The 21,376-nt window shown below is 50.3% G+C and overlaps 1 protein-coding gene and 1 long non-coding RNA gene across 7 annotated transcripts in view; one reads left to right on the top strand and one right to left on the bottom strand.

Moving 5' to 3' along the window:
* CRTC3 (CREB regulated transcription coactivator 3) overlaps positions 1 to 21,376 on the top strand; it is a 103,011-nt gene that overhangs the window by 42,323 nt on the left and 39,312 nt on the right. For all 6 annotated transcript variants that reach the window (XR_006963397.1, XR_006963396.1, XR_006963394.1 and 3 more), the window contains exon 3: positions 16,284 to 16,403. Coding sequence is in view for 2 of the 6 variants with exons in the window: in XM_047086567.1 (XP_046942523.1) it covers positions 16,284 to 16,403 (120 nt within the window). In the remaining 4 variants the exon portion in view is untranslated. The remainder of the gene's footprint in view (positions 1 to 16,283; positions 16,404 to 21,376) is intronic.
* Positions 2,962 to 5,601, bottom strand: LOC124517253 (uncharacterized). The gene is made up of 2 exons (XR_006963398.1): positions 5,030 to 5,601; positions 2,962 to 3,173 (listed from the first exon to the last, which is right to left on the bottom strand). It is a non-coding gene; the product is annotated as an uncharacterized LOC124517253 (long non-coding RNA).

Below are 21,376 nucleotides of genomic sequence, written 5' to 3'. Positions count from 1 at the left end.
ATGTGCCTTCCATACACCAGAATCTCACTCGTTTTTGTTTTTTTTTTAATGTTTTTTTTAATTTATTTTTGAGACAGAGAAAGAGCATGAATGGGGGAGGGTCAGAGGGAGACACAGAATCTGAAGCAGGCTCCAGGCTCTGAGCTGTCAGCACAGATCCTGACGCGGGGCTCGAACTCACGGACCGTGAGATCGTGGCCTGAGCCGAAGTCGGACGATTAACCGACTGAGCCACCCAGGCGCCCCAGAATCTCACTGTTTTAACTGATTTTTGCAGCTTTATGTTACGTTAAAAAAAAAAAAAAACCTGGTAGGGTTAACTCACTCTCATGCTTTTTTTCAATGATTTTTTTTTTTTTTTCCGGGCTATTCTTGCATGTTTATTTTTCCGGGTGAACTTTAAAATCAACTTGCTGGGATCTTTTTTTAAAAAAAATCCTGTCATTAAGGGGTTTTTACGCAGCCGAATAATTTGATCAGATTTGTATTGTAGGAAGATTACTCTGACAGCCGGGTGGAAAACTGGCTTGGAGGAACCAAGATTAGAGACAAAAAGCCCAAGTGCAAGGTTGTTGCAGGAATCCCGACCGACTGACCGGAGTGGAGGGACAGGGCATTGAGGAGAGTGGTGGGCTTGGAGGCGTCGAGAAGGCCGGAGTGGCCGGACTCGGAGATGCCTGGGATGGGAAGGTTTGGGGGAGGTGGGGGGAGGATGAGGCCAGGCGTCGTCCTGGGTCAGACAGCTGGGTGGTGCCATTTCCAGAGATTCAAAACAGATGAAATAGGGCTGGTTTGGGAGGAAGATGACGAATTCACTTCTAAACATGTTGAGTTCGAAGTGCCTGTCCCCGGGGCTGTGGAATGCACACTTCCGAAGCCGTGCAGAGTGCTCTGGGCCAGAGAGGCAGAGCTGTAGGACAGCCCTGAAGAGTCCCCAGCGCCTAGACGATGGTCAGGAATCTGCAGAGAAACTGCCAGAGAGCCAGGAGGAGTCACAGGGAGCCCGAAGAATGTTTTCAAAAGAGAGTAAATTGTCACTAATTTCAGACGCCACTGAGAGGTTGAGTAGCTTAGGAGCTGAACGTCTAGCTGGATTTAGCAACAAGGAAAGCCCCCGGATATGTGGGGAAGAGGAATGTCAGCGGAGTTGGGGCTGCGGGGTGAGTGGGAGTTGAGGAAGTCCTGGGGGTGACCCCTTCATCTTGAAGCTTGGCTGCAGAGAGGAGACACGGGCGGGCGAGCCAGTAGAGGGGCGGAGGGGTGGCATCCTCTCTGAGGACCAGGTAACACTGAGATGGTTGTAAGGACCGAGGGAAATCGGCCAACAAGAATGGTCTAAGAGAGAGTGATCCCGGTACAGCGTTGGAATATGTTCTCTGACAGTTTTGACTTTTAATTTTGTGGAGTTTTCTAATATTTTTGTTTGGCTCCTATTCTTACATTTTTAGAGTGTAGACAAAGAGCTAAGAAATAGGAATCAGGTTTAGAAATGTAATTGGAGGTGGGGGCACCTGGGTGGCTCAGTCGGTTGAGCATCTGACTTCGGCTCAGGTCGGTCTGTGAGTTTGAGCCCCTGCGTCGGGCTCTGTGCTGACAGCTCGGAGCCTGGGGCCTGCTTCGGATTCTGTGTCTCCCTCTCTCTCTGCCCCTCCCCTCCTCACACTCTTTCTCTCTGTCTCTCAAAAGTAAATAAGCATTAAAAAAAAATGTAACTGGAGATTAAGTTTAAAAGCGAAGTACAGAAAAGTGTACAAGTATGCCATCATTTATATAAGAAAGAAGGAGCAGAAGTGATATGTATTCCTATTCGCTCTGCGTGCGTAATCTGTATTTGGAAGGAGTCACAGGAAACTAATCAAGTTACCCATTGGGCGGTGGGAACTGGATAGAAGGGCATCTTCACTGTCCATCTTCATATTTCTCATTTAAGAATGTGAACATATTACTTAAGTCATTTCATCTAAGCTGGTTGGTTTCTTTAAAAACAATGGTTCTGGCAGAGCCTGAATTTTTAGTGAGTGATGGCTCTAATTGTCTGGATTCAACTGTTCGTCCACATCCGCAAACCACTAAGAAGCAAACTCTTGCTTTGTGCTGTGAGGTGTGGATCTTTGCTCTTTCTCCCCTCTTCCCCACAGGAAACCAGCACCCTTGGGGAAGTGGACAGTCCTGGCTTTTGGGTCAGGAAAGAGGACTATGGCCTGTCACCGCCTGGCCCTCTTAGCCACAGCTTGACCAAATGCACTATTAAGGTCTTGTGCCAATTCCACCGTGGGCACCAGGGAGCAGCTCTCCTAGAATTCAATCAATTCTGACACTGCCTACCTGGAGACAGCATCAGATCCCACAAGATAGGGGCTCATTCCCACCGGACCGCCCCCCTCCCCCCCTCCCCTGCACACCCTTCAGATGCCAGCTACAGGTTCAGGTCCCCAAGTTACCTACAACTTCTGTCCAACTTAGCCACCAGTCAGAGGTTCTTATGACCTCCTCCCTCTTTGGATTCAGTTAACTTGTTAGAGCGGCTCCCAGAACTCAGAGAAACGGTACTTAGGCTTGCCGGCTTATTGTAAGAGGGTATGGTAAAAGATACAGATGAACGTCCAGAGGGAAGAGAGGCACAGGGCCAGGTGTGTGGGAAGGGGCACCTTCTCAGAGCGCTTCACTCTCCCCAGGTCTCCGTGTATTGAGCCCCATCCTTTGGGGTGTGTACGGCAGGTTCCTTACTAGGTACGATTGATTAAATCATTGGCCGCCCGTGACTGATTCGACCCCCAGTCCCTCTCCGCTCCAGGGAGATGTGGGAGAGCGCTGAAATTTCCAGCCTTGTAACCAACCACCTGGTTGATTCTCCGGACAACCAGCCCTCACCCTCGGGTGTGTTCCAGAAGTCACCTAATTAACATAATAAAAGACACCTTTGTTGCTCTCATCAGTTAGGAAATTCCAGGGAGCTCTGTGTCAGGAACAGGGATGAAGACCAAATGTTTATTATAAATCACAATATCGGTTATAAACCTGGCTGGTAGGGAGAGGAAAGGAGAAAGGGGGTCAGTCATTATCCTCCTTATGCTGATACAGGCAAAAGCCTCACGCTGGCTCTCCCCTTCCCAGCCGTAGCACATCCCAGGGACAGTGCTGTGACTCTCCATCTCTCAGTGATCATTCTAAAACTATTCCGGGAGAAATGAAAACAGAATTTTTAACGAGATATCTGCACCCCACCCCCCCATGTTAATTGCAACATTATTCGCAATAGCCACGATGTGAAAACAGCCCTATGCCCATTCACAGATGGATAAAAAGATGTGGTCCATATGCATAATAGAATATCGTTATGCTAAGTGGCATAAGTCAGAGAAAAACAAGTACATACTATACCACTTCTATGTGGAATCTAAAATAATTAAACTTGTGAAAAACAGTTAAATGGTGGTGCCCAGGGGCTGGGCGTGGGGAGGTAAGAATGATGGTGTTTAAGCCTGTGAGCTGTGACAAGTGGTACATAAGCCATGGAGCTATACCTGCAGCATAATGAAGGTTGACAATATTATACTGCAGTTATTATTAATATGACAGATACCGCCATAGCAGCGGTCATGTTACGATGTATAAAATGTATCAAAGTAACACAATGTATGCCTTTAAACTTACACAGCGTTAGGTATCACATTTATTCAATAAAAAAATAAAAAGTAAGCGTAGAAAAGAAAAGAAAGTCTTACCTGGAACTCCAAAAATTTTCAAAAGATCTCAGAAAACTTCCCAAGAACAAACAAAATACACAGAAAATGGAAGAAGAAGAAGAAAAAAAAAACCCTGTAGCACTGCTGAGTACATTTCATTGTGGTTTTATAGCAAATATCTGAATTAGTGCACTGGTTAAACATATTTTACTTTTAATCTCTAGTTTTATAGTCCATGCTGATTGCACACCCCCCACTATAAAACATCAGATGAAATACAAAAAAAAAATCTCAAAATGTTGAACCCCCACAGAAATAACCAAGTTCACTGCTAGTTTTCCTTATCCACTTTTTAGGGTACCAGATACCGAAGGATATGTTTATTTATTTATTTTTAATGTTTATTTATTTTTGAGAGAGAGAGAGAGAGAGAGAGAGAGAGACAGAGCGTGAGTGGGGGAGGGGCAGAGAGAGGGAGACCCAGAATCTGAAGCAGGCTCTAGGCTCCGAGCTGTCAGCCCAGAGCCCGACGCGGGGCTCGAACCCACGAACCAAGAGATTATGACCTGAGCTGAAGTCGGACACTCGACTGAGCCACCCAGGCGCCCCACCGAGGGATATGTTTAGTTAGGGCTGGGTTAATGGTGCCTAATCTGAGTCAGCGGACCCCACACCGGATCGAATCATTAGCTTTATTAGCTTCATGGCTGGCCACTCAGTAGCTCCCCAGGCTCCCTTGGGTTGGGCTCTGGGAACAAAATGGGACGTCCATCCCGCCTCTTCCCAGAAGTGAGGCCATCTGAGCCTGCATGGGCAGGGCCAACCTGGCTGGGGCCTCCAGTCCCAGGCCAGCGCTGGAGGAAGGCCCACCTTCCCTGTAGGGGACAGACCCTGTGCGCTAAGGTTGGAAGCTGTGGGCTGTGGGTGCTGCCGCAGGCGGGGAGCGCTGGGCCCTGTCCAGAGCCGGGGAGAGCGCCTCTCCGGCAGTGGGGGGTTTCCCTCCCCTGTCTGTAGGCAGAGGCGGGCAGTTGCACAGAGGAAAAGCCTTCCTTTTACGAGCCCTGCCAAGCTTTCTGTTCGGTTGACAAAGGGAACGCCAAACCAAGTTAACTCAGTGTCTCCCAACAAGCCGCCCAACTCACTTGCGGTTCTAACTCACATTAGGTGAAGAACTTGCCCGCCACCCCCACCCCGGATGTTCTCTTCCACTTTTGTGGCTTGCTTCCTCCTGGAGAAGAAAACAGCCCTACGATGATGAATGTTTGGAAGCCTCTCCTCTAGGCCGATTCCCTGCAGAGAGTCCCCCAGGGACGGTTCGCAGCTCAGCCTACGGGGAAACATACCAGAGCCCCGCGGCCTGAGCGGAGAGTGGCTGGCCTGGGAAAGTGGGGGTGCCAGACTTCCGAGCGGCCGGTAGTGGCTGCGGCTGACCTTCCCCGGCGCCCCTAACTCTTGTGACTGAGAGTGCGGACGCACGGACGGACGGACAGGACACTGCGGGTGCCTCTTCGTGAACAAGTGCCCAGATGAGGAAAAGTACCCTGCGCTCTTTGAAATCGAAAACAGGATGTCTTTTTTTTTTTTTTTAATCCGTATGCTTTATTTAGAATTGCCATGTGCTGTTAGAGCTAACTAAATATACCAGATTGTTTTATTCCCCCCCATTTTCTCATGATACTTTTCTAGTTCCTTTGTGAAATTATAGACCTATTTTGTCTTTTTAAAGTCATGTAAAAACAGTATTTTAGTAGTAATTTTTGCTGGCTGCGTGGTCGAAAACCTAGCCTCTTGCATGTATAGAAGCTCTTGGAGGTAAAGGTAAAAAAGGCACCCTTAATGTATTACAGGGCCACAATATCAACTTTTAAAAAATTGAACTTTTAATTTGGAAGTTTTAAATGTACCCAAAGTAGGAAATAGAGTCATGAAGCCCCCCCTCCCCCCCCCCCCGTGTGTGTACTCATCACCACTTTCATCGTTCTGTCCAGTTTTACGGAGATACAGCTGACATGTCACATTACAGTAATTTCAGTGTGCAATGTAATTTGCTGTCCCTATACGTTGCGAAACGGTTACCACGGTAAGTTTAGTAAACATCCATCAGTTCACAGTTACATTGTTTTTTCTAGTGAAGACACCTTTAGAGATCTCTCTCAGCAACTTTCAGATGTGCAACATTTCCCTGGCCTACTTATCCTAAAACTGGAAGTCTGTACCTTGTGACCACGTTTACCCATTTCCCCCAAGTCCCATCCTCTAATAATTTCCAACATTTTGTCAACTTTGTTTTATTTATACCCCCCCCCACACACACTTTTTTTTTTTTTCATTCCAAATAACAGATTTCTTCTAGGCTCAGGGATGTGTCTCACCAGGTTCAGTCACAGTGGGGTGTGTGGTGTGGCTCAGGGCGCAGCTGACTGAAGGGGGAGGGGAGGAGGGTGGTGGGTAGGGGCAGGTAACGGTCTACTTGTCACCTCCCTTCCCTGAGGCAGAAAGAGGCCCCTGATGGGCTGCAGCTAGGCTCAGGCACCTTGACCCCTTTCCTGCTTGATCTGAAGCACCCACCTGACCAGTCTGGCCGCCGAGGACCCCTGTGGCCTCCCTCTGCTGGCCAGCTGCTCTGTCTCCCGTGTAACCTGCCTCTAGGCCGGCCTCCTTTGCCCCGTCCCTGCTCACGTCTTAGCTCGCAGAAATAATTCTTCGTATCGTTGTTGTCCTCAGAAGAGGCAAACCCGCTTTTTCTGGAGGAAATAAATGGGCAGACCCAGTTTACCCAGAACTTCCCTCTTGGGTCGTGATCACATCAGCGGCAGAGTTCAAGGTCAGACTGCACTCAACAGAAGCCCTCCCCCCACCCCCATCTCCACCAAACACACCACACCAGGCAGGAGGGTGGGGTGGGAACGGGCAGTGTAAGACCTCTCCCTTTGTGGGGGCTGGTGGGGCATTTCCTGGAGAGATAGGAAGGTGCCTTTAGAGGCTTGGCATCTGGTTAGCCCTTGCCATGCCCATGCTCATCCCTGAGGGTCTGAGGGGGGGCGGGGGGATGCTTCACCCTATTCTGGAAGATTGTAGCCATCCACAAAAGCAGAAAGGACAGAATAACAGGCTCCCGTACAGCTGTCACCAGTTTCAGTAACTTTCAACATTGTGTCACTAAAACTTTCTGATCGTGCACCCTAGCAGTAAGAGTGTTGTAGCCCCAGTCTGGGTGTCTTTGTTTGTTTGTGAGTTACATACACATACACACGTTCGCAGAAAGCAGAGTGGAAACAGCTTCCAGTGTCTTCTCTCTCCCCTGTGCACATCCTCTATACCCCACCCCCACCCCCCACCGAGAGGCACACACTCTGGTCTGGAGCCCAGTTATTTGGAAACATAATGACAAACAGAGCAGACATGTATTGGACCCCACTGTCACGGACACTGGGAACTGAGAGGGAAGACGCTGGGGCGGGGTGGGGGGGGGGACGGCAGGATGACGGGGCTCAGTGCATCTGTGGGACGTCATTCCCCCCTCTCCAGATGAGGCGCGTGCGCAGCCGGGCCAGGACCCTGACCCATCTGTCCCTTCCTGAGCAGGAGCCCCCGGCGCGAGCCCCAGGCTCCACACTCTGGGTGTGTTCTAGGCTTTGCTGTTTCGACAGATTATTTTGCCTGAGGTCACTTTGGTTGGTTTCCTTTTCTGTGTGTGTTTGGACCTTTGCCACCTTAAAAAAAGGTTTTGTCTCTGTCGTTTTTTTTAGAGTAATCCTTTAGCTTAGTTTATCTTAATAATTTCACTCCCCTTTTACCTTTCACTTCACAATAAGGACGAGGAAGGGGCCACACGAGGGCCTCGGGTACAGCAGCAGGTCAGGCGTCCAGCTCTGCCCCTTCGTAGCTTCCTTTCCCCTGCGCCGCGGGGTTCACTTCTTCCTTTGGAGATTGGATCCCAAATTTGTGTGGTCAAAAAGGCACAGTCTCCATGTTACAAAACAAACACACACCAAAAAAACCCCAACAGTGATTCAGGGGCTCTGAGGGTCAAATGACCCTTCCAGACTGGATAAGACCAGCCCGAAGACGGTGCAGAGCTGGCCGACTGCTGAAGTGACCGTGTTCCCAGAAGCTAGGACCTTCACAGCTTGGTGGACTCGGGACCTCGGCCTCTGGCACGTTTCTAAGCGTCAGCTCCTGCCCGTCACCACGGAGGGCGAAGGAAGGGGGTGGGGGCTGCTGTGAGGCAGGGCGAGCGCAGGTCTGACCCTGCAGATTTGTAAACCATTTTGATTTGCTCTTTAAGGAGTGTGGGTTTTTTTGTGTTTTTGTGTTGTTTTGGGGGTTTTTTTGTTTGTTTTTTGGGTTTGTTTGTTTGGTTGGTTGGTTTTTTGATGGTGATATAATAGAGTCTCTAATCCAGCTATGAAATCCTTTTTATTCTCTTCAGTTTATAAGGTAGAATGAAAACAGTCCATTTAACCCCAAGGCAGTGAATTCATAGCCTCTTCTGTGTTGTGGGCAGGCCTTCAGGGCTCCCTCTCCTCCTCATGAGAACCAAGGGGGATGCGGGCTCCAATTGTCCCCAGCTGGGTTCCCAGGAGAGGCACGGTTGTCCTTTTGAAAAGAAGAGGCCGGTCACGTCTTCCATTAACGGCATCGAAAAGCCCCACCAGCCCAAGGAACCTGCCTCACCCCCACACTCCCTAAGTCTCCACTCTTCCCAGGGCAGCAGCCTGTTCAGGCCCAGGGGCCAGTCTTACGTGCGTTTACCACGAAGCGATGTGAACTCACAGACGGAGCAATTTAGAAGGACTAAGGAAGCATTTCATCCTATCGGAGGAAGCTGTGGGATGGTCGGTAGAGAGCCTTGGGGCTTTCAGCTAACCTCTTAGCCCACGGGAAGTTAGACACCTACCCCAAACACCTGCCCCAAACGTGCTGGTCCCATGAGCCAGGTGTGTGTGTTCTTTATGCTGCAAGATGGTCAGATATCTTAGCAGTGTTGTCATTCTTAGCTCTTCAGTAGATTTACAAGAACATGATTTTGTCTGGAAAATCTCTCAACAAAATCTTTTTTACTTTTGGGGCACCGGGGTGGCAGTCGGTTAAGCGTCTGACTCTTGATTTCGGCTCAAGTCATGATCTCGTGGTTCGTGGGGTCGAGCCCCACATCAGGCTCGCTGTTGTCAGCACGGAGCCTGCTCGGGATTCTTTCTCTCTCCCTCTCTCTGCCCCTCCCCTGTTTCTCTCTCTCTCGCTCTCTCTCAAAATAAACATTTGAAAAAAAATCTTTAACTTCTTTTCTGCAGTATGCCACACTCGCAAACCTGATTTCGTAGGCTACTTAGCAGAGGAGGCAAAATGGCGAGATGAGGACCAGGATCCTGAGTTCAGGCTTCCAGCTAGTTTGTCACTAGCTGCATCACCTTGAGAAAAATCACTCCTCCTTCTGGATGCTGGTGTCTCCCGTGGAGAAGGAACGTGTGGAGTTGGGGTGCGCTGTGGCCAGCACCCCTTGGTTCTTACCTGTGAAGCTCACCCTAATGAGCTGTCAGCCATAGACCCCCACCTCCCCTCCTTGGGCTCCTCCCACCCTGTTCCCGAGAGCGGGTGGCCCCACATATCAGGCTCAGGTGTGATGCAAGACCTGAGGGGCCCCCTCGGGCTGCTCCCCTCGAGGGTTCCTGTTTCTGCCACTGAGATGGGTGAGGTTGCCACCGAGTAACCCCTGGTTTAGGCAAGCGGACTGTCCTCGTCCTCGTCCGTGTCATCGGAGCTGCCGGCCCGGACGTGTTTCTAGTGTTGACAGTGGTGTTCTAGAAAAATCCATGCTGCTCTTGTGGGAGTTTTACCTTTTTTCCCTTCGAGCTGTCGAACCGAAAGCTGTCTTACGTAGCCTTGTTTGTGTGTGAGTACCGATGGTGCAGCCCTTTGTAACGATGCTGAGTTACAGGATCCCGGATCAGGCTTGTCGAAGGAACCACATACGCTTCATCCTGGGACTCTGCATGTTTTAAATACATTTTTTTAAAACGTTTATTTCAGAGAGAGAGACAGAGTGTGAGCAGGGGAGGGTCAGAGAGAGAGGGAGACCCAGAATCCGAAGCAGGCTCCAGGCTCCGAGCTGTCAGCACAGAGCCCGACGCGGGGCTCGAACTCACAGACCGTGAGATCTTGACTTGAGCCGAAGCCACCCAGGTGCCCCTTCAATACATTTTTTTTTTAATGTATTAAAACTTCTGATGCAAGAGCATACAAGAACATACTTGCATTTAGAGTCATCCAGCATTTAGAAATTCCTGTTTCACTAGAGAAAATTGGCAAATTCCAATTCTCCTGCTTTTAATAACATTGTGTAGAAATACAGCCGTAAGCTAGGATTGATCTTTGTTGCAAGAAAAAAAGAAAAAAAAGCATGGCTTGGTCTTTCACACATAAAGAATATACTGTAACATATATAGAACGTGTGTGTATATAGAATATAACGTAGGATACTTTTAATAATGATCATCCCCTTGAGGGGACAGTGAACAGCTCTCCAGCTCTCAGACTTGAGCTCAGGTCACGACGAAACAAGGGCTTAGTAGGAATCTGCTTGTGGTTTATTAGTCACGTGGAAAGATCTGGGGTTTGTGATTAACCACAAGCTCCACGCTATGCCAACAATACAGTACATCTGCTAAAAGAGTTAATGCAAATAGAGGTCACGCTGATAGGTCAATGGTACCTACTGACAGGAAGTACTTTTCCTCCTAGGAAAGGTAAGGAAATTCACCTGCAACTGCTCAGCCAGTCATCTCTGGCTGCAGCTTTCAGAGGCGATGTGGGCAGCAGGTGGGCGCCCACACCCACGAAAAGACACCTAAATGAGCTCTTGGTCCCGGGAGGGGGGTGGTGCACTGAGCCCGCCGTACTCTCTGCCGTTGGCCCTGGATTTCTGCCCAGAAACGCGCAACTCTGCTTCCTCTGGAAGATTCACACGTTCTGTTTCATCTCAGCCAGCCTCGACCCCCCCCCAGCAGCCATCCTAATACCTGCATCCCTGATCTAATTTGCCATCCACAAAGAGATACTTTCACAACAATCGGGGAGCCTGCAATCCTGCAAAGGGAGGAGGCCTGAGGGCGAGACTCTCTGTAAGTGGACGTCCCGTTCTCAGCAGCACCTTGAACTGCGTGGGGTCTGCCTCCTTCCCCGCACCCCCCCCCAAAAGGCCCAACGACAGAAAGTAGGCAAGAGTCGACTGTAGCTGGTCTCCTTGCCGACTCAGGAGTCACCTTTACCCCCGACCCCCAACGCAAACCCACCTCGTTGCCCTTCACTGTCGAGGTCCTTGGAACCTTGGTGCTTGGGCTGTGCTCCACCCTCAGTCTGCCTTCTGTCAAATTTGGCGACTTAAGCCCAGAATCCACCTTTCCCCTGCCTTGTGTTACCGCTCGGTCCTTTCCTCTCACACTCAGCCTCTGCCAGTTAGGTCCCAACGTGGAATGGAATTTGATAGCTGGCCCCTTCGCTGCTAAGGTTCCCGTGTGACCCTCCCGGTGCTGAACCTCATCGTCGGGCCATTGACACTGGCCCCACTGCGTTGTCTCAGGCTGCCACCAAGAACGTCGCCACCCACAGTGTGCCCTTTCCACCTGCTTCCTAGTGCCTAGAAAGGGGTGGGGGGAGCGTGGTAAGGCGTGTGCTGGTGCAGGCCCTGGAGAGGTGACCGGACCCCCCTTCCTGTGTGTGTGTGTTCCTGAATAAAAACCACCAAGCTGTCCCGAAACAAACAAAAAGGCAAGGAAGCCCAGCTAAATTTTGAATTTTCCCACCACGAATACTTGAAACGTTATTGGACATCGGCTCAACACCCTCTTGGGTGTTGCCCTGGCCTTGCTGGGGCCCTCAGCACGCACTCGGTCTGCCTGCGGGTAGTGTGGCCCTGGGGCCCCCGCGGCAGGGGGAGGGGCGGTTGAATGCGGAGGCACAGAAGCCTTCTCTTCTTCGTTTAGTGTCTGGGTCCCGTGTCCTCAAACAGGATGGTGTTTATCAGAGCCCAAACCCGGGTCCATCCTCAAAACAGGTGCCAATTTCCCAGGTTCTTCTGACTTGAAGGAAAATCGGACTCTGCACATCACTGTAGCCTCTCTCTGCTGTCACTGTCATATTAGCTTCGTTGTGCTAACAACCACTCCCAAAACTCTGGGATTGGGGCAAGCTTTTTTTTTTTTTTTTTTAACTCCTCTTTGTTGCTGGGGGCTCTCCTGGATAACTGAGGCTGAGGGAGCATCCCTGTTTGGGTCATGGAATTCTCAGGGCAGAAGGAAGAGAGTAGGAGAGTTTCTGTTTGGACAAATGTATATCATGTCTGCTCCCGAACCGTGGGCCAGAGCCAGTCACACAGAGCCCTGCCAGCATTCTGTCTGTCCAGCCATACATCCCAGGCTGTAGCTTTTAGAGGTGACCCGGCATGGGCAGCAGATGGGTGCCTAACAAAGATCTAGGTCCTTTAGGGATACTTTGGGAGGCTCAGAGTAGCGGGAAAGCCCCTACCAATGGTGTTGCCCGTGCTGTCCATAAAAGGACTCTGTGGGGTGGCCTCACCTTTAACAAGATGCTTCCCGACACCCAACCACCTAGACATCCATCCTCCTTCTAATGCCCAGTGTTCTTAGTCTGCTCGGGCTGCCCTAACAGGACACCACAGACTTGGGGGGTGGGGGCGGAGGGCCACTGACACAGCAGAAATCTCGTGTCCCACAGTTCTGGAGGCTGGACGTCCAAGATCGAGATGTGGGCAGGGCGGGTTTCTGGTCAGGCCTCTCTTCCTGCCCTCACACGGCCTTTCCTCTGTGTGTGTGTGTTCCTGTGGTCTCTTCCTCTTAACAGGACACCAGTGCTATTAGATGAGAGCCCACCTGTAGGACCTCACTTAACCTGCATTTCCTGCTGGGGCCACATACAGTCCCTCTGGGGGCTAGGGCTTCAACCTGTGCACTGAAGCAGGTGGGGGAGCAGTTCGGCCGGTAAGCCCCAGTGCCCCTGGGATAAGGCAGCTTTCACGTGCATCATCTAATTTCGTTTTTTCAGCCTGTGAGGAAGTTATCAGCAGTATCACGTCCACTTTCCAGATAAGAGAGAGGGGACGACTGGCTGTTAAGTGAACGATTCTGGACTGGAACTGTTTCTTTGACTCCAAAGCTCATGTTCTTGAATTGCAGCATGGGGTGTGGGCCTCCTCAACATTGGAAGTGAAATACTGTGCACCTGCTGAATTAATAGCTGTAAGGGTTACACACACAGAAAATAGGTACAGGAAATAGACCACAAGAATGTATGTGCTGTGTGGGTACAACCCACGTCAAAAAAAACTATGGATAAAACTTGAAAAGGAACTGAAAGCACGGAGCCCTTGGCCTTCAGGTTCTTTTTTGTGTTAGAGTCGACCTAAGAGATACATTGTTAAATAACAGACTCTTAGCTCTCAGCAGGCACAAGGCCATAGTGTTTCACAGGCTTCCTCTTCTTCTTTTTTTTTTTTTTTAATTTTTTTTTCAACGTTTTTTATTTATTTTTGGGACAGAGAGAGACAGAGCATGAACAGGGCAGGGGCAGAGAGGGAGGGAGACACAGAATCGGAAACAGGCTCCAGGCTCTGAGCCATCAGCCCAGAGCCCGACGCGGGACTCGAACTCACGGACCGTGAGATCACCACCCGAGCCGAAGTTGGATGCTCAACCGACCAAGCCACCCAGGCGCCCCATTAATGCTTATTTTTAAAGGAGAGGGAGAGAGAGACAGAGTGTGAGCAGAGGAGGGACAGAGAGAGGGAGAGAAAGAATCCAAAGCAGGCTCCAGGCTCTGAGCTGTAAGCACAGAACCCGACGCGGGGCTCGAACCCACGGACCGCGAGATCGTGACCTGGCTGAAGTCGGACGCTTAACCGACTGCGCCACCCAGGCGCCCCCACAGGCTTCCTCTTCTTGAGTCTGCTCAGCGCCCCCCCCGCCTCCCCCCCCCCCCCCCCCCCCGCTTCCCACACAGAACACCTGCTGAGCTCATGTCATGAGCAAGGCAGGTGCCTGTGAGTCCAGAAGGCCGAAAAGCTCAGTGTAGTTTGGAAGAAGACCAGCTGCTAGAGGGGCAGGGGGCTTCAGTAGTGTCACGCTGAGCACGAGAAGAAAATATCCAATGTTGGCAGAGACCATCCCCCGCCCCCAAGCTGAGTCCAGGTAGCAATACAGGATTTGGGCCCATGCATTTGGTGACTGCAAAAGAGGCGAGTATGAACAGCAAGTATGTGTGTAAGGAAGTCTGCCAGACGTTCCAAGAACTCTCTGCTTTTTTGGAACCCCTTCTAGAGGCCCTCAGCCCCACCTCTGTAGGCTGGTCTCCGTACTCCGAGACTCCTAGATGAAAGTGTGTTTCCAAGGACATGTAACACCAGTCAGGTGAATATTGGTCCTATTACCAGAGAATCCTCCCTTTTACCCTGGAACAAAGTCATCTGTCCCTCGTGTTCCTGTGTAAACAGGTTTTGAAAACCGTGTGATGTGGGTGTGCGTCCTCTTGATTAACAAGGTATTTCAATTTGTCACTCCCTGGAAGATGATGCTGTGTTGTCTGAGATCAGCACCCAGCTTACCCATCACAATGGCTGTTTTTCATGCCCTCAGAAGTTGTTCCTCACGAAGATCTCTTTGTTTTAGGAGATGACAGATTTGGGTTGAAAAAGAGATTAGACGGGACACCTGGGTGGCTCAGTCGGTTGAACGGCTGACTTCGGCTCAGGTCATGATCTCGCGGTTTGTGGGTTCGAGCCCCACGTTGGGCTCTGTGCTGACAGCTCAGAGCCTGGAGCCTGCTTCGGATTCTGTGTCTCCCTCTCTCTCTCTGCACCTCGTGCTCTCTCTCTCTCAAAAATAAACAGAGAGAGAGATTAGAACTCTTAGACTCCATTAATTTAGACATTGTATCAGCCTGCTCTGGAGAAATAAGAGGCTTTCCCAAGTCCAGTGTGAGAAAATCCATGTTTAGCAAAGAAAAAGTAACCACCAATTCTTAGCTAAAAGAAATAGCTCCCCTATAAAAACATCCTCTGTTATAGGATTCCTTTCAGAGCAAGCTATTTATACATGATTCAGTTTAGATAAAAGAAAATCTGCTTTCGTATATTTCACAAACACATCCATCCCTTGTGTAACGTTATATATACACTACGCGCACATCATATATGTGATACAGTGGTCCAGCCTAGCGTTTGGCCTTTGACAACCAAAAAGATTGCCTTTTATGATGCCAGTCTCAAAAATGTTAAGAATGTACCCCCACGGCACCTGGGTGGTTCACTTGGTTAAGTGTCCGACTCTTGATTTCAGCTCAGGTCATGATCTCTCATGGTTCATGAGTTTGAGCCCTGCGTCGAGCTCTGTGCTAACAGTGTGGAGCTTGCTTGGGATTCTCTCTCTCTCTCTCTCTCTCTCTCTCTCTCTCTGTACCTCTCCTGCTTGTCTGTCTCTCTCAAAATAAATAAACTTAAGAAGAATGTACCCAAGCCTCCCTTAAGAAAGGATTTCGGATTTATTGACCACGGGTTTATCTTGAATCTGTTTGTATTTTCATTTGTGCCATTTTGGGGAATAATGAGTTGCGCATTTTCAACTCGTGTCGAGGTAGCATTCTTTTCTCTTTCCTTAACTGAGGGGTTACAGACTCAAATGTCTAACGTAGTAAGTCAGTCGGTGGTCTGGTGTAAGCATTAAAAGCACGAGAACGGGTGTCCCGCCTACAGAGAGCAGCCACTCTCGATTTCAGTCCATTCTGCCACATGGGAACGTGGGACTGGCGTGGCCTGGGTGCTCAGATTTTTCCCTAGAAGCCTCAGACCTGAATTTTTAAACATTGTCAATTCAATTGGAAATTTAAAGACCCTGTGCAAAACAAATAACCCACAGTCTGTAGGTATTCCGGTTTATTTCTGGATACTGTATATCTGTATTTTGGATACTATGTATATATATTTCTGGATGCTGTATTTGTATTTCTGGATACTCTGTGTGTGTGTGTGTGTGTGTGTGTGTGTGTGTGTACACACACACATTTCTGGATACTGTATCTGTATTTCTGGATACTGTGTTTGTGTGTGTGTGTATACACATTTCTGGATACTGTATCTGTATTTCTGGATACTGTGTTGTGTGTGTGTGTGTGTGTGTGTGTGTGTGTGTGTGTGTGTGTGTATACACACATTTCTGGATACTGTATCTGTATTTCTAGATACTATAGGTATCCAGCTTACCTCTGTCTGAAATAGACCTCTTGCGTTTCAAGCATACTTCTGAGTGTCTGGGGTGTGATGTATGAACCTGTGGTCCTGCCTCGTAACTGTGACAGCTTTTAATATATCATCGATTTGGCCTTTATCTTAACACACTAAAGACCGTTTTCCGTTATTCTGCACTCCTACAGAAACAGCCCCACGTGCTCCGTGACTGTGTTTACCTTGACTCGAGGCACAGTCATAAACACTCGTAAAAATCCGAATCTGCATTTCATCTGCCACCGCTGCTGAGGGTGAGTGTGGTGATTTCATGGTCACAGGCCGACTCCTCTCCCTTCTTTCCGCAGCCGTCCCTGCACCAGGCTGATAGCGCACGGGGGACCCGCCACCACGGGCTGGTGGAGAGGCCAGCCAGGACCCGCTTCCACGCGCTCCACCGACGGTCTGGGGACAAGCCGGGACGACAAATATCCTTTCTCGTTGTCTGAGGGCAGTATGACTTCTGAAATGTTTGAAAGGTTTTCAAGGTTTTTCTTCCCTACAGTTCCCCTTTGGCCTCCAAGCCTTCGTTTTATCTGATGAAGGGAGGCAATAAAAACAAACGAGTTGGAAACTAGAAACATCTCTGCAGCTGAAAATTGGAAAGATCATCGCGGGTGTTTACTTGATGAAAATGGTGATAAAGCGGAGTCGGGTGACGTAACTGGACATAAGCAGAACCTGTAACCCGGCCCTGTTGCAAGGCCGCCTCAGGATTTTCTTCCGAGGTCAGCCAAGGCACAGTTAAACCTGACTTTGAACCAGGTTAGAGAGACCTGGTCTATCTAGCTAAAACAGACATGTGGGAATCTGGCTGATTTTTATTTCTGCTGACCCGGGGACCCTGCTGTGAGAACTTACAGAAGAAAGTTCATATGATCTCCTATTTATGCAGTTCCAAGCTCAGTAAATGACGCCTTACGGTATAAAGTTAGGAAAATTCTTATGCAGCACTTACGCCAAGACCTACGCTGTTAAGTAGGAATGAAGAAGAGGAGATTTCAAAGTCCCCTGATAGTTTTGTTTTTCAGGGGCCGGGGCTTAGGCAGTGGGCGGGGTGGTCACCGCCGGGCCACCGGCGTTGTGCTCAGGGCTTCGAGGACACAGTTTTGTGGGAGAGGACGTGGAAGCAGCGTGCCGGGAGGCCCTGTGCCCTCCCTACGCTCCCCCCTCTGGGGTGGAGGAGGGCACAGGAAGGCGGGGTGCGTGTCACTGCACAGCTGGTTCCTGGCAGTGATGGTAGAGCTGGCTTCTCGAGAAACCAGGAAGTGGGGGGAGGGCACGCGTGTTTGCTGAGCACCTACCCATGCCAGGCACTGCGCCGGGCCATTTCTGTGTCATTCCGTCCTCAAAACTCACTGAGTAGTTCATGCGTTTTAACCCGCATTTTCCAAGGAGGAAGCTGAGCGTCGAAGTCACTTGTCCCAGATTCCCGCTGTCGAGGTTGGATTCAGCCCGGGTCAAGCGGACTCCGGGCCTGGGCCTCTCCCCTGCCTCCAGCACTCGGTGGGTCGGTCCCCGGACCCCCTCCTGCCGTCAAGAGAGGCCCTGTGGGGGGGTTGTAGGACACACACAGGGGACACGCTTCTCCTGCCCCCGGGTTTCCTCCAGCTTCCTATTTGGAGGCAGGGATAGCGACCCCAGGGAACGTTCCCGTCTCCCCTCTCTTCCGCCCCCAAGGGACACACCGCGGACACAGGGTCCACGACAGACCCTGACTTCTAGTTTTATGTATTATGTGACTGCTGTCAGGGAGGGTGACGGTGACAGCTGATTCTGCGGGTTCCCTTCTGGAACGCGTAATAACCCTTACGCAGAACGCAAAAGGGAGAGGAGAATCCAGACGAGTCTTCGGCTCAACGTGCTCACGTGTGGGAGGAGCATGTACACCAAACCCTCATCGAGACTGCTGAGAATTTTCAAGCAAAAGACTTCCGAGTGTTTCTTTGCTTGATTTAACAATATGTCTTTTTCCAAAGTCTTGATTCTCTTTTTCTCCTGTAGGTGTTCTCTGTAAATAGTATAATACATACATGACATATTCATAGCCGTATATATAAATACCTGTATAATTGCAACTATCTCAGAGCCTTTTTACAGCAAGTATGGTCTAAGTATATACACATGCTCACAGCTCTTTTAACCAAGGGAATAACTTAGAAGAGGAGGGGATTGAAGGAAAGTGACAGAGGACAATGTTCATTCAGTTAAAAACAATGAGGGGCTCCTGGGTGGCTCAGTCCGTTAAGCGTCCGACTTCGGCTCAGGTCATGATCTCACAGTTCGTGAGTTTGAGCCCCATGTCGGGCTCTGTGCTGACAGCTCAGAGCCTGGAGCCTGCTTTGGTTTCTGTATCTCCGTCTCTCTCTGCCCCTCCCCTTCTCTTCTCTCTCTCTCTCTCTCTCTCTCTCTCAAAAAAGTAATAAACATTAAAAAAAAATTATTTACTAGTGTCAGGCCCCGCTGAGACACTGCAGGCATAATGGCGAACATAATTTGGTCCCTGTCCTCATGTTGCTTAAAGTGGTCACAGTGCAGTGTGGTGAGCTATCATCGAGGCAGCTCATAGGAGGGGCGGCCGGGATCAGTGACGGGAGGCTGGAAAAGGCATCCTTGCGGTACGTCTGAGGCTTGCAGGATGAGCCACCAGTAAGGGGATGATGTATTTGTGTACTCAGCAGAGATCTGCAGAGTCCCTTTTCTGTACAAGTACTGTCCACGCGCAGGGGACTGGGTGGTGGAACAAGACGTGTCCCCGCGTTGGTGAGGTTTTGGTCTGGGGGAGGTGGTGGACAGCAAACAGGTAAAGAAATGATTAAGGAAGATGATGGCAGAAGGTGGTAGGTGATGCAGAAAGAGGGAGGCAGCTGGAGAGGGAATGTTCCAGGAAGACGGTGTATCTTGTGCAGAGTCACAGAAGGGGAGACCACACCATGTGCTCAGGGGACTCGGTCTCCTCCCAGGTGATTTACCACAGGGTGTCACCTGACCCCATCTATGGGTCCCCTTGTGAAAACAGCAGCAAATACAGGTCACCTTCAGAGGGGAAGGGAAGCAAAAACTAAATTAATGCACAGATAGATTAAAGTTCATCACACAGTACATGTCTGATCCACAGGTCGTGAGACCCCTCTCTCTGTTCTCTTCTTAAGCACAACCTAACTGGGGTCTGGGGACTGGGCATCTGCTGATACAAAAAATTTTTTGAGCTCAGGCCGGTCCGTTAATGGACAGCGTGTCTCTTCTGCGGAACCAAGGGGCCGTGAGCTCCTAGTGAAATATAAGAGAGGGATAATTATAAGTCGAAGGTACTGACATAAATCAGAAGAACTTGGGAGAAAGATTTTATCTTTCCTTTCGTGGCCACATTCAGTTGATTTTGAAATAATTTGCTTAAAACAGTGGCCTTTCACACAAGGTCTTCTGTTACCTCCTTAATGTCTGTCTCCCACTTCTGTCATTTGAAAGTGTTCACACCAGTTTGAACCTTTGTTAGGACAAAAAGAAAAGGAAAAAAACGTATCCAGAATTCTCTTCCTGCAGCTGTTTATTGGCTTGGAAGTTACTTCAGCGTGGCAGACTGGCCTAGACAGGGGTTCAGTCCTGTGATACAGTGATCTCACATGAAACGGACATTGTTTAACGAATATTCTGGCTTCCTCCCCGAGTGGGTAGCAAGCAGGGCACTGGCCTGGGGACATTCCTCGTGCAGTGGGCAGCTGTGGCCTCAGAGAGAGCTAGTGCCCTAGGCTTTGCTGCTGCCACAGGCAGCCACCACAAGCAAAGACCAGGGCGCTGTCCAGCTGGGCTCCGGCCTGGGGCCACACTCAGAAGGCGGGGGTGGGGGGGGTCACCGCCTGGTCCCTGGCTGGGGCCTGGGCTTGCGAACTCAGCTTAGGGGCTCTTCTACGTGTCTGCGGCCGCTGGTTTCTGCAGCAGCCCTCTTCCCTCCTCAAGGGCAGCGGACATGGGTCCCACTCGCCGTCTGGTCACGTTTCTGAACAATTAACGTGAATTTGCAGCACATATGATATTATCTTAGACCTGTGGGTAACACATCGAGAACGCAGGGGACACGCTGGAGAATCATGGTAAACGCCTTCCTCTAAAGGTGCTTTTAGAAAGAGAGAAAAATAAGCGTGTGGAAAAATGTCTGATTTATGTTCCCAGCAAGGCGCAGGAGTGCATCGCATCTGGGGAAGCAGCGTGAGTGGTCACGAAGGGATGCCTTGAGACCTGCCAGAGTCAGGAATGGCTTTCCTCTTTGGGACAGGCCTTGCTTCGAGTCTGTTCGCACAACGAGATGAAGGTTTTAGGACATTGGTGTATAGAACACGGTTTCTTTGACGTACTCGGCCTGTTACATTTGAGGAAACGCCACTCCGCTCCCCACCCCCCCCCCCCGCCGGCCCCCAGGGCTCTAAGAAGGCTTGCAGCTAAAAAACTTTTTCTCTTCACCCGGGACTAACAAAATGCATCTGATCTGATCACAAAACCCAACTTTTACCTAATACCCACTAGCGATTTCCATCTTAAAGGACAAGGAACGGGCTGATGTTTAGAGCTTCTCAGGAGAAAATGTTCAGACTCCAAAATTCCACATGCGACCTGTCTGTCGCTCGCGTGCCAAGGGGAGCAGAAAGATGTTCCCACGCGCGCAAGGACTCCGAAAGATCCCACTCAGATTCTCTCCGTGACGTTGGACTCCAAGATGTTTTCTAGCAGGACGTAGTTGGAGGCAAAACAGGACAAGAGGAAGTAACATGATGGCGAAGACGTGGCTGAGAAATTAGGAAGGAACCAGACTGGGACCGGCTCTGTGTGTTCAGTCTGACCCTGGGAGTCGTCTTGCGGGCGGGTTCCAGGAAAGCAGACTCAGAGTCCACTCGCCCGGCCGGCTGCATGGGAGGTCCTGGGCCTGCCCCACAAACCGCCCCCTGGTAGAACCCTGAGCTCCAGAGGCTCGGAGACAAGACGGCCAGCCTCCAGGCTGCCTCTAGAAGGCTCTTCCTGAGCCCTGCCCCAGGTGCGCTTACCACATGGGAACAGGAAGCCGAAAGGAGAAGCCGGGCTGTGCTCTCCAGCCACGAGGCCAGCAGCACAGCAGAGACAGGGTGGATGCGTCTGGAGCTTCTGTGGCTCAGTGACCCCACCCATGGGTAGATGGGCCACCAGATGTCCTGTCTTATCAGCAGAAGAGCTACTCCCCTTCCTTTGGGGAAGAGTGAGTAAGAAGCTTCCCTGTGACACTGCCCACGTGGAGGAGGAGGAGGGGAGGCCTTTGGTCGGCGGACTGAGGCAGGGACACAAGGAGCTTCCTCTCCAGATCCAAAGGCATGTGGGGAGCACGTCAGTGGGTTAAGCACGGTGGATGGGCGAGAAAAGGAGCAGACGCGAGGGA

This window comes from Lynx rufus, unplaced genomic scaffold (genome assembly GCF_022079265.1).
Source record: "Lynx rufus isolate CCGP_SWC_20201006 ecotype Redwood Valley unplaced genomic scaffold, mLynRuf1.p SCAF_21, whole genome shotgun sequence".
Classification (NCBI taxonomy): domain Eukaryota; kingdom Metazoa; phylum Chordata; class Mammalia; order Carnivora; family Felidae; genus Lynx; species Lynx rufus.
Note: the sequence above shows the minus strand (reverse complement) of the source record. Positions and strands in the feature narration are given on the sequence as shown.